Source organism: Cheilinus undulatus, linkage group 21 (genome assembly GCF_018320785.1).
Source record: "Cheilinus undulatus linkage group 21, ASM1832078v1, whole genome shotgun sequence".
In the NCBI taxonomy this organism is placed as follows: Eukaryota; Metazoa; Chordata; class Actinopteri; order Labriformes; family Labridae; genus Cheilinus; species Cheilinus undulatus.
The window spans coordinates 4,753,848-4,769,419 of record NC_054885.1 but is presented as its reverse complement, the minus strand read 5'-3'; the positions used below and the strand labels follow the sequence as shown (position 1 = coordinate 4,769,419).

Sequence of the window (15,572 nt, the reverse complement as noted above, 5' to 3'; positions counted from 1 at the left end):
GGAAAGTAGATTGTGGGATATTTAAAGTCTTCACAGCGTTAGATGAGGAAAATCTTTCAGAAATCATTCCATGTTTTCTGGATGCCACTTTTTGTTGCCTGGTGAACTTCTGACCATCATTACTTCTGAGAGACTCTGCCTCTCTGAAATGCTCCTTTTACACCCAGTCATGTTACTGATCTGTTGCCAATTAACCTGATTAGTTGCAAAATATTCCTCCAACTGTTTTCCATTAGTACCACTTACTTTTCCAGCCTTTTAGTTGCCATGTCCCTGCTTTTTTGAGAGATGCTGCTGCAATCAAATGAGCTAATACTGCTCATGAAATGGTAAAATGTCTCAGTTTCAACACCTGATAAGTTGTTTATGTTCTATTGTGAATAAAATATGGGCTTATGAGATTTGACCATCATTGCATTCTGTTTTATATATATTTTACACAGTCCTCCAATTTTTTTGGAACTAGGGCCATATTTAAACGAGGGCCCTGCAGGCTTCAGGTAAGAAACACAAGTAGAGGTGACTCACCTGTGCCCAGTCGAACGAGTGGATTTGTCTGCAGGAGGGAGGAGATCAGATTCTGAGCATCAACAGGAAGAGCTTCCTCTCCTTCAGGCCAAACGATGTCATCTTTAAAACACAGCAGAGAGAGGATGAAGAAAATTAAGATTCACACCCTTGAAATCCACATAAATACTCCTGCATTCTGTGTGATAAGACGTTTGATATCTCACCTGTGATCACCTGTCCAAACAGCTCCTCTGGAGTGTCTCCAAAGAACGGCACACAGCCCACCAGGAACTCATACAGGATGATCCCCATCGCCCACCAGTCCACCGGCTTCCCGTAACCCTGACGGAGGATCACCTCTGGGGCGATGTATTCAGGAGTTCCACACACCTAAAAGAAAGTCAGGTTTATTAAAGATTGGAGCACTTTTTATGACTAATCAGAGCAGATGAGGAGGAAAACTGTCCTGCAACCTGTGAAAGGTGTGCATGCTACTCCCATCCAACAACAGCAAACAGTCAAAGACAGAGATCAACATTATAATCTAAGCTGATGCACAGTGCTGGTGAGCTTTGAGCTTCCTGATGTATGCTTTTACCACTGGTATATTTCTGCACATTAGAAGACAGCTGACCAAAGACAGAGGCACATGTATAAGAAGCATGCATGCATTAGTCCAGCTCATTATAGAGATACTAAGACGAGATGAAAGCCTCGCTGAAGGTTTCATGTGCAAATAGGTATGCAGTGCACATGAACAGATCTGTGTGCTTCATAATTCCATATGCAGGAAATAATGAGGATTAAATTCAAAGCATGAGCTCTGAAGGACAGGCTGGAGCACAGGATGACGATTATAATAGGTAAAGAATGGCTGAAGTGTTAACCATCTCCTTTTTAATGCAGCAGGTACACAATGACTGTGAATATCTTTGCATGGAAATGAAGACTTCAAAGGAGGTTTAATGTTTAAAATTCACTTCAGTCACGATATCGAGTGACGTGATCTGCAATGCAATACAAGCAAAAGAGGACAATTGGTGCCATAATTGCACATGTGATTTTTAAATGAATTTCACATATTTAAATCTACTTTCAGCTTGAATTAAGGAGGTCAAGTAGCACAGGTCTATTACGACTGGCTATGCTGACCGTTTTCTGATTTTAAAAATGTGTTCTGTGATCAAATGTGGTTTCAGCAAAAAAATATGGAAGACATCTGAAATTTTTGGAATATTTTTTGAAGTTACTAGATAAAAGGGCACCGGGGGGCAATTACACCCCCGGGGTAAAAAAAGAACACAGCAATAGTACCTACTTCAATGCCACTATAGTACATACAGTCATGGACAAAAGTATCGGCACCCCTTCAGGGTTTCCTTCCAGTGGAAAAATATTAAGAAGCACCCTGACCAAGCTCCTGGAGGTTCAAGGTTCAAGGGTGTCCTAACTATCCCTGTGAAGGGTAATTTAAAAATCATCTTTTTTCTCCTACCTGTTTGTCCAGGAACTCTCTGGTGTCCTTCTCGATGTGTCCCTCGTACAGGTTGGTGGTCAGACTCATCAGACCCATCTTAGACAGACCAAAGTCTGTGAGCTTGATGTGACCCATGGAGGTGATCAGAAGGCTGCGATAGAAACAGAAAAGTCAACTTTAAAACACACCAACTAAGACATTCAGGAGTTCAATGCCCCAGTTTTAGGTGAAGTTTTTCAGTCTTACTTGTCAGGTTTGAGGTCACGGTGCACGATGCCGTAGTTGTGTAAGTACTCCAAAGCCAGGACGGTCTCTGCGAAGTACATTCGAGCCATTTCCACCGGCAGGGCGCCGATGTTCTTCAGCAGAGTGGCACAGTCTCCTCCTGCCAGCACAAGTCATTTTTCTGTTAGAGCTCCCCGCTGACATTAGCAATTATCAGGAATGTGCCCTGGTTCCTCTTGTCCAAGAACATTTTAGTTTCCACTCAGAGCGGTGAGTAACTCTGCACAATCATGTCATCTCTGTGACCTTAATCCTGGCGACCACGCTGACTGTTCTTTGAGTCATTCTTTAAAAATATTCAAGGATTTCTGATGTTCAAACTAAACTTTCAGATGTTTTTAATGTCTGAGCAGCTTTTAAAGAGTCAGACTGTTCTGTTTTACTCATAAAACTCAGTCTGTAATAAGGCAAGCAATCCAATTTTCTTAGTTGATTCTTACATTCAGAAGAGCAACTAAAGGAGCAGTCTGTCAATTCCACTAAAGCATCCACTCCCATAGATTTGTGGCTAATATCTCACCTTCGACGTACTCCATCACCATGCAGAGGTGTCGCCGAGTTTCAAAAGAGCAGAACATGGAGACGACGAAGGGATTCTCAGCGAAGGTGAGGATGTCTCTCTCCACAAAGGCCTGCTGGATCTGATTCCTCAGTATCAGGTTCTGCTTGTTGATCTTCTTCATCGCAAAACGTTGACGGGTCTCCAGGTGACGCACCAGATACACAGCACTGCACACACATACAAAGACACTATTTAACTCTACTGCTTTAACAGTAACATTCAGAAAGTTAAAATCAATCACTCCCAAGTATTTTGACTACAAATACGACTTTCTTCTGCTCGACTCACCCATAAGCTCCGTTGCTGATCAGCTTGATGGTCTGGAAATCCGCCTCTCCAGGTGGTTTCATTGCTCTGATTTTACCCTGAGGATCAAAAAACAAGCATGTGAGGAAATAAGTCACTTTGATGGACTTTAATGCTTTAAATCAGTGGTTTTTAAATGGTATAGTCCAGTGTTTCCCAGGCTTTGTTTGCTGTACGTTAGTGCTTGTCAGTCAGCCTTCTGCCCCGTTCTCAGCAGGTTTATTAACCTGGTCCGTGCTAGCATGGACTTTCTGTTCTACAAGCCAGGAGGAAGCAGCTTCACCTCACTACCATTTGCCTTCTTCACATGCATTTCTTTTGTATTAGCCAAGCATCTTTCACTGTGACTTCACTGCTTTTGCCCTCCTGGTAGAGCCTTGTTTTGGGTTTTCTCACGGTGGAGAGGGTGAGGGAAATTAAGACCCCAAAAACCCAACGATTCGCCTTAAATATCCTGGTTCTGCAAACTAATGGATAGTGCATATAGAGGTCCATTTCTGCCACTTAAAAAAACAAAAATGTGGAAGTTAAAAGTAGAAATAAAAAGTAAAATAGTAGAAGAAAGTAGAAATTATGAGATTAAAAGTCATTTAGTTAATTGGGACTTTTTATCCCGTAATTTTGACTTTATATCTCATTATTATGATTTTTATTCCTTATTTTGTCTTTTTATCTCATAATTCTGACTTTTTACCTAATAATTTCAGCTTCTAACTGATAATTTTGACTTTTCCCATAATTTCGATTTTTTTCTTATCTCATAATTTCAACTTTTATCTTGTAATTTTGACTTTATCTCTCATTAATATAACTTTTTTTCTCATAGTAATGGTTTTATCTTATAATTTTCACTTTTTATCCCATAATTATGACTTTTTATTTCATAATTTTAACTTTATCTCTCTTTAATATCACTTTTTACCCCATAATTATCAATTTTTATCTCATAATTATCACTTTTTATCTCATAATGATGACGTGTTATTTAATAATTTTGACTTTATCCCTCATTAATATCACTTTTATCTCCTAATTTTGACTTTTTGTCTCATAATTGTGGCTTTTTTACACATAATTCCAACTTTTCAGCCATAGTTGTGACATTTTTACTTTTACTTTTAATTTTGACTCATCTCATAATTCGATTTTTTATCTTATAATTTTGACTTAATATCTCATTATTATGATTTTTTTCCCTATAAATTTGTCTTTTTATCTCATAATTATGACCTTTCATCTCATAATTCCCTTCTCATCTCATATTTTTGACTTCTTATCTCATAATTATGACTTTTTGTCTCATAATAATGACTTAAGGTTTTTTTTTCATGGATTGCCACACTTTCTCATTTTTTTCTTTTTTCTTTGGCTGAAATGAGCTTTCATACAGGCATCTTAAAGGCCCCTCCCTACAGTGGGCCTGGGTAATCAGTACCTTTACCTCCCCCTGTGCTACGCCTATGCTCTACCCCAACTATGTAGGCAGCTGGGCTCAGGATGTCTCTGGGTTACCAGGTGGAATCTCTCTTTATTGGTATTTTGTTGAATTGTCCCAGGACACCTCCAGGAGGGCGGACCAGTGAGCTCCAGCATCCTACCCAGTGTACCCTACTGGATGTCCATCACATAATCAAACTGTTTCCTCACCTCAAACATAACCCACACTGATAAATCACTGATTCTCCTTCCTCTGTGGCTGTTGATTCACATTTAATCTCTCTGTAAATAAATCTACCCAGCCTCATCGTTCTGGTCCACACTTCCCTCCCCCTCCTTCATTATTTCGTCCACTTAGCTTAATTTTCTCAGTTGGACGTTGGCCTAATGCTCGATTCATGGCCTCTGAGGGGGAGTGTTTCCTGTTTTCTTAGCTCTTCAGCACAAATTAGCTAAATTAGATGAATAGAAGAATTTATGCCAAGTCATTTATAGATGACGCAAACATCTTCAGAGAAAGCAGCGTTAATACCGGACACGTCCACAGCCTCTCTGAAACACTGATGCACAGACTGGTATGTTCAGAGGAATGATGATGATGTTCCAACTATCAGTAAAGGTTGGAAACTGCCCGAGGCCTCCAGATACAGTCATTACAGGTATGCATCAGATATGAGATATATGTCAGAAATGTATTTTCAATGATTAAGACAGGGGTTTTGAATGTAAATATGGTACCAAGAGTGGATAAAATCGCACCAAATACATTTTGATTATCCAGAAATGTCCCTGAGATGATGACCCCTGACCCTATCAGCAAAATCCAAGCCCCCTGTTAGACGAGGAAGGACCTCTTTTTGGTCTCAAGATTTCTAAAACATTCCCTTCATGGATGGTTAACCATTAGAAGCAGGTGAAACTGAGTTCGAAAAAAATAGCTCTAGGCTCTCTGCAACAGCAGGTTTCTGCTACTAAATATGCGACTCTATGAACATTAAAGACTCCTCTTTAGTCCTCTTCACTCTTGCAAAAGTTTTTCCCCCTGACTTTGGCCTGAAACGAACCTGCTAGACCCTGAGTATCTCCCTCTCCCCCGCCTCTCAAGAACAACAAAGTCCAGATATTTTCTGGGTTTGTTACCCTGAAATTTCCCTGGAAAGTTCTGGGTTGCATGCATGAAAACGGCTTTAGTCGTTTTAATCAGCTGCTATGTTTGCATGTGTGGACCCCAGGAAAAGCAGCTGCTAGCTTGTTAGGGACCGAGGGGAACAAATTTACCATTAACCTCTACTAAAGTTTAAAAAAAATGAATAAATGAGTAAATGCTCTGCATATAACTCTGATAAACAATAGATTTATGATCATCTCACCTCTGCTGAGTCGTCTGTTTCAGGAGTTAGGGGTCCCTCGCTGTCGTAACTGTCCAGGTGGACCATCTCTGAGAGCGGGAATACAAAATAGAGATAACTTTATTCAAACAGCACTTTTAGGAGCAGGAACAAAAAGCAACCATTCATAGTGGAATATGAATTTGAATATCATCTTTTTTGATTTGATTTTATTATTTTGTGTTTATGGGTAGGGATTCAACATTAGAAGTCTAAAGAGATCCTGAAAATGTTCTTAAGTAAGGTAAACCAAAGGTTCCCAGCTTTTTTACTTTGACCCTTCTGCTTGTATCATTAAAAAATGCTGAGGTCCCAGGACCCACATGAGCAAACGTTTGCATTGCTGTCAAAGCTTAAGTCTAAGTTTATTCATTTTCATTATTATATGTTAATATACAATATATTGTCAAATAATTTGTAAATATGATGAATTTAAAGATTAATGAATGAATGAAGATGCATTTAAATACAAATCTCTAAAATATAAATATACACATGTATATAAAATATACGTAAAGACACGATCCAAAAAAATTTAAACTAATGAGAACTTTACCACAAATCAAAAGGGAGGTGTGATTCAGCAACATGATGATAGTAAAAGAGGCAAATTATAACATTAAAAAGCAAACAAAGAACATAAACATATAAAAATGGGAAAAAGAATGAATATATTGGAATAAAAATAATGAAATTGGAAAAAAGAATGAAAACATTAAATAATAACGAAGAATAAACATATAAAAATGCGAAAAAGTATAAATATACAAAAACTGGACAATAAAATAAAATAAAAAATGGGAATAAAGAATAAAAATTCAAAAATGAGTAAAAAAGACAAAAATTAAAATGGGTAAAAGAATAGAAATATAAAATGTGGAATAAAAAACAAAAACATTAAAATCCAGGAAAAGAATAAAAATAATAAAATGGAAAAAAAAAAAAGGATGAAAACATTAAATATGAAACAAAGACAAAATATATAATAATGGCATAAGAAAATATTAAGAGGGAGTAAAAAATAGAAATGATAAAGTGGGAAAAAAGAATAAAACATTTTAAAAAATTATCAAAGAGAAAACATAAAAAATGTGAATAAGAAATAATTACATTTAAGTGGGAATGAAGAATAACAACAAGTATTAAGATACACAAATGGGAATCAAAAATAAACATATTAACATGGGAAAAATAAAAAAAATATATAAAAAAATTGGAAAATAAAATAAAATAATAAAATGCTTATAAACATTAAAAATATAAAAATGGGAAAAAGGAAAATTCAGAAATGGAAAAAACAATAGAAATATATAATTTGGAATAAAAAATAAAAACATTAAAACGGGAATAAAGTATAAAATATAAGATGAGAACAAAGGATTAAAAAAAATATAAAAATGGGACTTAAGAATAAAAATATGAACTAATTGGAGTTGGAGAAACCACATAAGACCTACTACAACAGGCTGATAATGTTATCAGTTTTACTTGAATTATCATTTTTTATTGTATTTTTTTTGACATTTAGTAGTTAGCCTGTAGACTGAGGTTTGAAGCAGAACAACGTCAAGAGAAGACGTCCACGTCTTTGTCCCTCACCTTCGATGGGGTCTCTGGTCAGCCCCAGCTGGCTGATGATGTAACGAGGGATGTCCGTCTTCATCAGGTGACCCTCCTTGGCGTGATCCTCGGCCGCCTCCAGCAGATGGTAGAACTCCTCGGGGTTAAACTCCTGAAAAAGGAGGGAGAGAAATGAGACACGATGACGTCAAAGATTCAGAGCTGTTTAATTAACAATGACTGAGTCAGACTGAAGACTGTCACACGTTCATCCTGTTTGTTCTGCTGCACTCATCAACATGATCTTAAAATCACAAACACCACCCCAGATTCTCATCTAACTGTCCTAACTCTGAATGTCGGGGAACCAGGGCTTAAAGTCATAGTTTCTATCATTTATGTTTTGTTGATTATTTTTGCCTATGCTGTAATGTTTTCAGGGCTCCTGTCAGTTTGGAGCCCTCAGAGTCTTCTTAACCCTCCTAACATTATGGTGCCCTGGGTTAAATCCTGACTGGTCACCAGCCAATCACAGGACAGACATACCAAGACAAACAAGCAGCTGCGCTCACACCTATGGGCAATTTAGCTTTACCAATACATGTGTACCCTTTGGAGATAAAGTGCAACAACAGCTCTGACCTGGTAAAACAACAAAGCTAAAGTTTAGCATAAGCAAATCAAATCAAATCAAACTGAATGAGACAGAATAAACTGGATCGAATTGAATTGACTTGGACTGATAAAATACAACCTAATCAAACCAGTTAGAATCAAATTTAAACAAACCTAATCAGACCTGTTAATCAAATCAACAGAGCCAGACTGAAACAAACCCAAATAGATCAAACCCAAATGAATCAAACCCAAATGAATCAAACCCAAATGAATCAAAAGTAACCAAACTGAACTGAACTGAACAAACCTGAATCAAATCAAACCAAACCGAACTAAAGGGAATCAACTAAACTTAATGAATCAAATCATGTTGACCGAATCAGACTCAACCAAATCAAATCAGATTAAATTAAATCAAATCAAACCAACTGGAAAAGACCTATTTGATTCAAACCAAAACTACTGAATCAACCAAACAAGACTGCATCAAATCAAACCAGGTTAGGATTAGAAACCGAATCAAATCAACCAAACCAGACTCAGTCAAACTAAACCTAATCAAATCAAATCAACAAAACCAGACTCAGTCAAACTAAACCGATTCAAATCAACCAAACCAGACTCAGTCAAACTAAACCGATTCAAATCAACCAAACCAGACTCAGTCAAACTAAACCGATTCAAATCAACCAAACCAGACTCAGTCAAACTAAACCTAATCAAATCAAATCAACAAAACCAGACTCAGTCAAACTAAACCGATTCAAATCAACCAAACCAGACTCAGTCAAACTAAACCTAATCAAATCAACCAAACCAGACTCAGTCAAACTAAACCGATTCAAATCAACCAAACCAGAATCAGTCAAACTAAACCGATTCAAATCAACCAAACCAGACTCAGTCAAACTAAACCTAATCAAATCAAATGAACCAAACCAGACTCAGTCAAACTAAACCTAATCAAATCAAATCAACCAAACCAGACTCAAACTTAACCTATTCAAATCAACCAAACTAGAATCAGTCAAACTGAACCGAATCAAATCAAATCAGATCAACCAAACTAGACTCAGTCAAATTTAACTGAATCAAATGAACCAAACCAGACTCAGTCAAACTTAAACAAATCAAATCGACCAAGTTAGACTTAGTCGAACTAAACCGATTCAAATTAAATTGACCCAACTAGACTCAGTCAAACCAACCTAAATCAAATTCACTAAACCAGACTCAGTCAAATGAAGCCAATCAAATCAACTGAAACGGACTGAATCTAACCAAACAGAAACTAAACCAGATCAAATTGAATTAAATTGACTGAAGCAGACCGAACCCCGCCAAACTAAATCGAAACAAATAAATGGAATCAAATCAAATCTACTAAACAAAACTGAACCAAATCAACCGAAGAAGACCAACCAGATAGAATCAAATAAACGGAAAAAGACTGCATCTAACCAAACCATACCAAATTGAATCAAATCAACTGAACCAGACCTATTAAAGATAAAAAAAGAGATCCACACCCCTACCAATCAACCTAATGAGCATGTCTTTGGACTGCTAAAGAAAGCCCTTAGAGAACAAAGGACCTGTCCAACTGGGACTTGAATGATGAGACTACTGCTGTGAGGTGACAGCACTGACCACTGATCAACCGTGCAGCTCCATCTAGAACCATATTAAAGTTTAAAGTTCTGGTGTCATGACAGCCCCACATCCTCCTGATCTAAAAGAGGCGTCTGGAGATTCTTTTTTTGGAGCTGAAAGGTCTTTAACATCTCTGAGACTCTCTAATGGAGATTCAGCGACGTGCAGAAAACGAGGAAGAAGAATCAATTTTCAGCGCTGCTGTTTCAGTTCTGGCTCATAATCGGAGAAGTCGTCAGCGTGGCATGACTCATCAGGACCGTTATGAAACACAGTCACACTCGGCTACTTTGAAAAACACCCAGCGAGACGACACACTTCCCCGCTCTCACACAAACACACACGCTGGCATCCTCCGGGTTTAAATGACACGGCGTTCACGGCGTGTGTGAGTCAGGCTGGAAGGCGGCTGGCAGCGGGAGGTTGCTGTCTGGTGTTGGAGAAAATTTTAATCTAAATGCAAATATCTTCACCAGCAGCAGCAGACAGAGAGAGACCTTTACTGGGTCCTCTCCCCCTGCTGTTTGATACACCACAGAGCTTAAATGCTCATAATAAGCTAACAAATGAGTATCTGTGCTCATATTTATCCAAAGAAAATCAATTTGTCTTCATTGACAGGAGGGAGGTGAGGCGTGAAATCTCATTGGATGGAGGATATGGACCATTAATGATGTGTGGGGACGGGTTTGATCTCACCAGACACTCCAGGAGTCGGGCCGGTCTGGAGATGATGATCAGAAGCTTTTTCACCAGCTCTGTGACGAAGGCGACCTCGGAGCTCTCCGAGCGCTCAAAAGCCTGAATGAAACACAAAAAGAGCATAAAAGTGATCAGACAGAAAAATCCCTCGAGCTCTGAGCTCATGGTGGTTAAACAGTTTACAGAGAAAATCTGTAAAACTCAGCAGATTTAATCAAAGCAGAGCGAGGACACCCAGAGAAACCACAGCGATTTAATCAGGCCGCTAAAATGAGACTCTGATGAATCTAAATGATACACAGTATCTGCTCCGACAAATCATGGGCACAATTAGCCTCAATTACCCAGTGCTGATTAAACCTCATCTGTCACAAAAGGCATCAAAAGTGAGAATCAAACGAGCTGAAAATGATCCTTTAAAAGCTTCCTACAGGCCGGTTATTGAGAGGACGATTAGAATTATGGACCAATATCAAAACTATTTGTGCTGCCTACAGTGTTTAAACTCTGTTCAGTGATGAGCTGACAGACTACCTGGCATCAACTCCATTCTGTCTAACTCTTGAGTTTTAGAGAAGAAAAGCACTTCCACTGCTGCCATGAAAGTCATGAACGAGATTATAGAGCAGTGATCATCAACTGGTGGCCCGGGGGCCACATCAGGACCCCTTTAACTTCCCATCCAGCCCCCAGAACATGATCAAATTCAAAATATGTGCAGAGGAAAAATTCTAGAGGAAAATGTTGGGATATTTTGGGAATGTTTTTTTAATTTTAATTTTATTTTCTTAATAAACTCCCTACAGCTATAAAAATGACTCCAAAAACAACTGACATTGAAACTGTTTAATAAGGAACGACTGTTTCAATTTTAGAAATCCAACTGTTAGCCATCATTAGCAAATATAATGCATAATTAACATGTTTTTATCAGTCGATGCTTAATAAAAAATGGGGATGAGCAATAAAAAAATAAATAAATAGGAAAAAAAAGAATAAAAATATAAAAATGGGAGTAAAATATAAAAGATTAAAATGGGAATAAAGCATAAAAATAAAAAGATGTAAAAAGGAATAAAAATTAGAAAATTAGATGAAAGAATAAACCAAATGGGATTAAACAATAAAAATATAAAAATGTGAAAAAAGAATAAAGATAAAAATGGGAATAAAATATAAATTTATAAAAAAAAAAATTGGGAATAAACAATAAGAATATACAATGTGAAAAAAAGAATTAAAATATAAAAAATGAGGATAAACAGTAAAAATATAAAAATGGAAAAAGAATAAAAATAAAAATGGGAATAAAATATAAAGATATAAAAATATAAAAATTTTAATAAACAATAAAAATATAAAAATGGGGAAAAGAAAAAATAAAAATGGGAATAAAATATGAAAATATAAGTATATAAAAATGGGTATAAAAGAATAAAAATACAAGAAGGGGAAAAAAGCATAAAAAAATAAAATTGGAATAAACAATGGAAAAAATGGGAATGAGAAAATAAAATAGAAAAATAGAAAAAAAGAATAAAAATATAAAACTGGGGAAAAGAATAAAGAATAAAAATGGGAATAAAATATGAAAATATAAATATATAAAGATGGGAATAAAAAATAAAAATATAAGAAGGAGAAAAAAAGAATAAAAACATTGGAATAAAGAAATAAAGAAAAATACAAAATGGGAATGAAAAATTAAAACATGAAAAAAGAAATGGAAACTTTCTGTGTTTTTTGGGGAGTGCAATTTTCCTGCCTGGGTTTTTTTCCTTATCACTACACAGCATTCAGTATTAGTGTCAAACCAAGTGATAGACAACATGACAGCCACAGAAATATCTAGATAAAATATCTCAGTTGCCCCCTTGTGGCTGGCTTCGGTATAGGTACTGATCTCACTGTTGGAGCCAAAAAATGTTGTATATTTGAAAAAAAAAAAATATACATACAAAAATATGTAAATTAGACATTTTTAAGTATATTTGAAAGTTGGTCTCCCATACTACCTGTTAGGAAAAGGCTGGCCCTTAAATGTAGTTGACTCCTGATTTACAGGCTTGAAGTCCCTTCAGCTAAACCTCGCCTGTAGCTACCACCTCTTTCTCCTCTGTGACTGACTGGATTCTCTCTTAACAGATGACATTCTCCTAACTCACATCATGGAGAAGCTTCTCCAGGTTCTCCTGCAGCTCGAAGAAGTAAACGGATGTGATGAGTCCCTCTCGAGCTTTGGCCAAACAGTCTCTGGAGAGCTCGGCGATCTGATGGTGGATGAAGCTGAGGACGCCATCGGCCAGCGGGAGGACGTTTTCAGGAGAGAACGCCTGGATGAACTCGGTGAGCCGCCCCTCCATCTGAGTCGTGGCCTGATGGAGAGTAAAGATGGGTGCATTACAGATAAGACAGTTGAGCTTTGGACAGTTATGATGTTAAAGATGGAAATATTTCTGTGAGCACAGAGAGGAAAAAGACGAGAATGGTGAGACTAGAGAACACAGATTAGATAGACTAAATTGCATGTAAATATTGAGCTTGTTAAGTGTTGCTCTGCTGATTTACTGACTTTAATACAATGCCATGTTTTTATTTGACTCATGAGAAAAGTCCCAAAGAGCTTTCACCTCCTGTGAACCTAAGTCTGGATTGTTATCACTGCGGAAGCTTCCTTTAACACGACCTTGGTGTGCCAAGAGGGACCAAAAGGAAGAAGAAAAAGAGGAAATGTCCTTTGTTCAACTGCTGAAGTATTTCTAAGTGCAGTGAATAACTGTAATACTCAGTGACAGGGCCAACTTATCGCGCCTTGGCAGTGTAGAATAATCGTGTTTGTTCTGGTTCAGCAGCCCCCACGGCTCCTGTGCTTGGGCGTGTGATATCAAACGCTCATGAAAATCTGAGCATGTTTAATCTGAAATTATGTCCCTCTTAATTTCTGGAACATCTCTGTTCTGACGTGATAGGATTAGGCAGTTATTAGACTGGTTAAATGCTGCAGGAGCAGACAGGTTTGTTCAGCAGCAGCTTTGTTTGTTTCACCTTTGGGAAGCGCTCTTTGTAGACATGGTTCATCATGACAATCTCATTGTCGTAGGAGGAGGAGGATCGGCCCGGGCTGCTGGGAGAAAAACAGGGATTCAATTCAATAAGATTTGTCTTCAACTTTATTCACTTTAACAGAGACTTTATGAATGAACAGTTATTGCATTAAAGAAGTTAGTGTGCTCTGTATCAAGCTCCACTTGATACTGAAGCTCAGTGTTGTCTTTGTTTATTTTTATCTGAATCCCTTTTATTACGTATAGTTGAGATAATTTGACTCCCAAACAGAAAAATGGAGGTCATGTTACATAAAGTCAGTAACAGGATCAGGCAGGACAGCCCCTGTAAATCAGCTTTAAAAAGAGGACGATGGAGCGCTAATCTCGCCGCTGCTGCTGCTGCTGACCTGAGGCTGCGGGAGCGTGGGCGCATGTGGGGGGAGCAGCGGCCCCCGTCGTCGTCCGTGATGCTCTCGGTGCTGCCAAAGTGCTTGGATAAGAAGTGGAGCTCGTCCATGGTGGGCTGGAAGGGCAGCTGGTGCAGCCGCTCCTGAGACGAGCTGGAGGACTGGAGAGAGAGGAAGAGGAAGAGGAGGGGGGATTAGGAAGGGGAAGAAAACAAGAAGTTCTTATAACAGAAGACAAGAAAAAGTGCCAAAATGTTAACGGCTGAACTGAACCTGATAAAACTGCAGCATATTTAAAGCAATGACAAAAAGCTGTGATTAAAGGTGCAAAATGGAGTTGGCATTGTTAAATTCACCAATTTCACCACAGAGGACTCAGGTTGTCATTATACCAGATTGATAAACTTTGATATGATACTAAAACTGCACCATTTTCCAAATTATTATGCAAATGATAATTTCTCTGATTTTCCTAAATAGTCAATGCAAAAGACAGTCGGTATAGTTTTCAAGTCATCAACCATTAGAGCATAATTCAGATTTTATTGAACAAATCTCCCAAAGATAACTATTTTTTTTAAATAAAAAACTCCAAATGCACTGTTCCACATTATTATGCACAACATTTTATAGTTTCTAAAGAACTTAAAATGGTCATTTGTTGAATTAGCAGCATTAGGAGGTCATATTTACTGAAATCAAAGCTATTTCAATCAAAACATTTTAACAGGCCAAGTTCCATGTTAACATAGGAGCCCTTTCACAATCCTGGCCTAAATAGTCCAGCCCTCAGGACTTCCCATCGGAGCAAATCTGGCCCTAGACTCGATATGAGTTTGACACCCCTGCTCCAAAGGTTCTCAACAGGGTTGAGGCCAGGGTTGAGTTTCTCTCCTTTTATGCCCTTAGCAGCCAATGACACAGAGGGATTCTTTGCAGCATGAGATGGAGCATTGTCATGAATGATGATAATGTTGCTATGGAAGGCACGGTTCTTCTTTTTGTACCATGGAAGAAAGTGGTCAGTCAGAAACTCTTCAGGGACCCTAAAGGGGCCTACCAGCTTTCTCCCCATGATTCCAGCCCAAAACATGACTCTGCCCCCTCCTTGCTGAAGTCGCAGCCTTGTTGGGACACGGTGGTCATCCACCAGCCATCCACTACTCCTCCATCTGGACCATCCAGGGTTGCACGGCACTCACCAGTCAACAAGACTGTTTGAAAATGAGCCTTCATGTATTTCTGGGCCCACTGCAAATGTTTCTGCTTGTGAGCATTGGTTAGGGGGGCTGAATAGTAGGTTTATACATGACTGCAAGCCTCTGGAGGATCCTACGCCAAGCTTCCAGCAGCAGAGATCCTTTCTCTTTCCCATATGGCTGAAACCTGTGGCCTGCTTAATAATGTGGAACGTCCTTCTTCAGTAGTTTTCCTTTAATTGGGCTCACCTGGTTAACTAATTATCACAGGTGTGATTGATTTCAGTGATCCAAAGAGCCCTGAGACACAAAACCATCCATGAGTTCAATCGAAAAACAAAAAACTGAAGGTTTGTGACAGTAAAATCAAATTTGCATAATAATTTTCGAGTGCGGTGTACACTGCAGTGGCAGACTTGGG

The 15,572-nt window shown here is 38.1% G+C and overlaps 1 protein-coding gene across 3 annotated transcripts in view; it reads right to left on the bottom strand.

The window, feature by feature from the left end:
* Positions 1-15,572, bottom strand: part of LOC121503682 (microtubule-associated serine/threonine-protein kinase 1-like) — an 80,447-nt gene that overhangs the window by 11,178 nt on the left and 53,697 nt on the right. For all 3 annotated transcript variants that reach the window (XM_041778201.1, XM_041778202.1, XM_041778203.1), the window contains 12 exons: positions 13,953-14,113; positions 13,544-13,619; positions 12,664-12,873; positions 10,496-10,597; positions 7,565-7,697; positions 5,948-6,015; positions 3,123-3,199; positions 2,793-3,001; positions 2,234-2,372; positions 2,006-2,138; positions 735-900; positions 529-630 (listed from right to left, as the gene is read on the bottom strand). In XM_041778201.1, the coding sequence (XP_041634135.1) occupies positions 529-630; positions 735-900; positions 2,006-2,138; positions 2,234-2,372; positions 2,793-3,001; positions 3,123-3,199; positions 5,948-6,015; positions 7,565-7,697; positions 10,496-10,597; positions 12,664-12,873; positions 13,544-13,619; positions 13,953-14,113 (1,576 nt within the window). The remainder of the gene's footprint in view (positions 1-528; positions 631-734; positions 901-2,005; positions 2,139-2,233; positions 2,373-2,792; positions 3,002-3,122; positions 3,200-5,947; positions 6,016-7,564; positions 7,698-10,495; positions 10,598-12,663; positions 12,874-13,543; positions 13,620-13,952; positions 14,114-15,572) is intronic.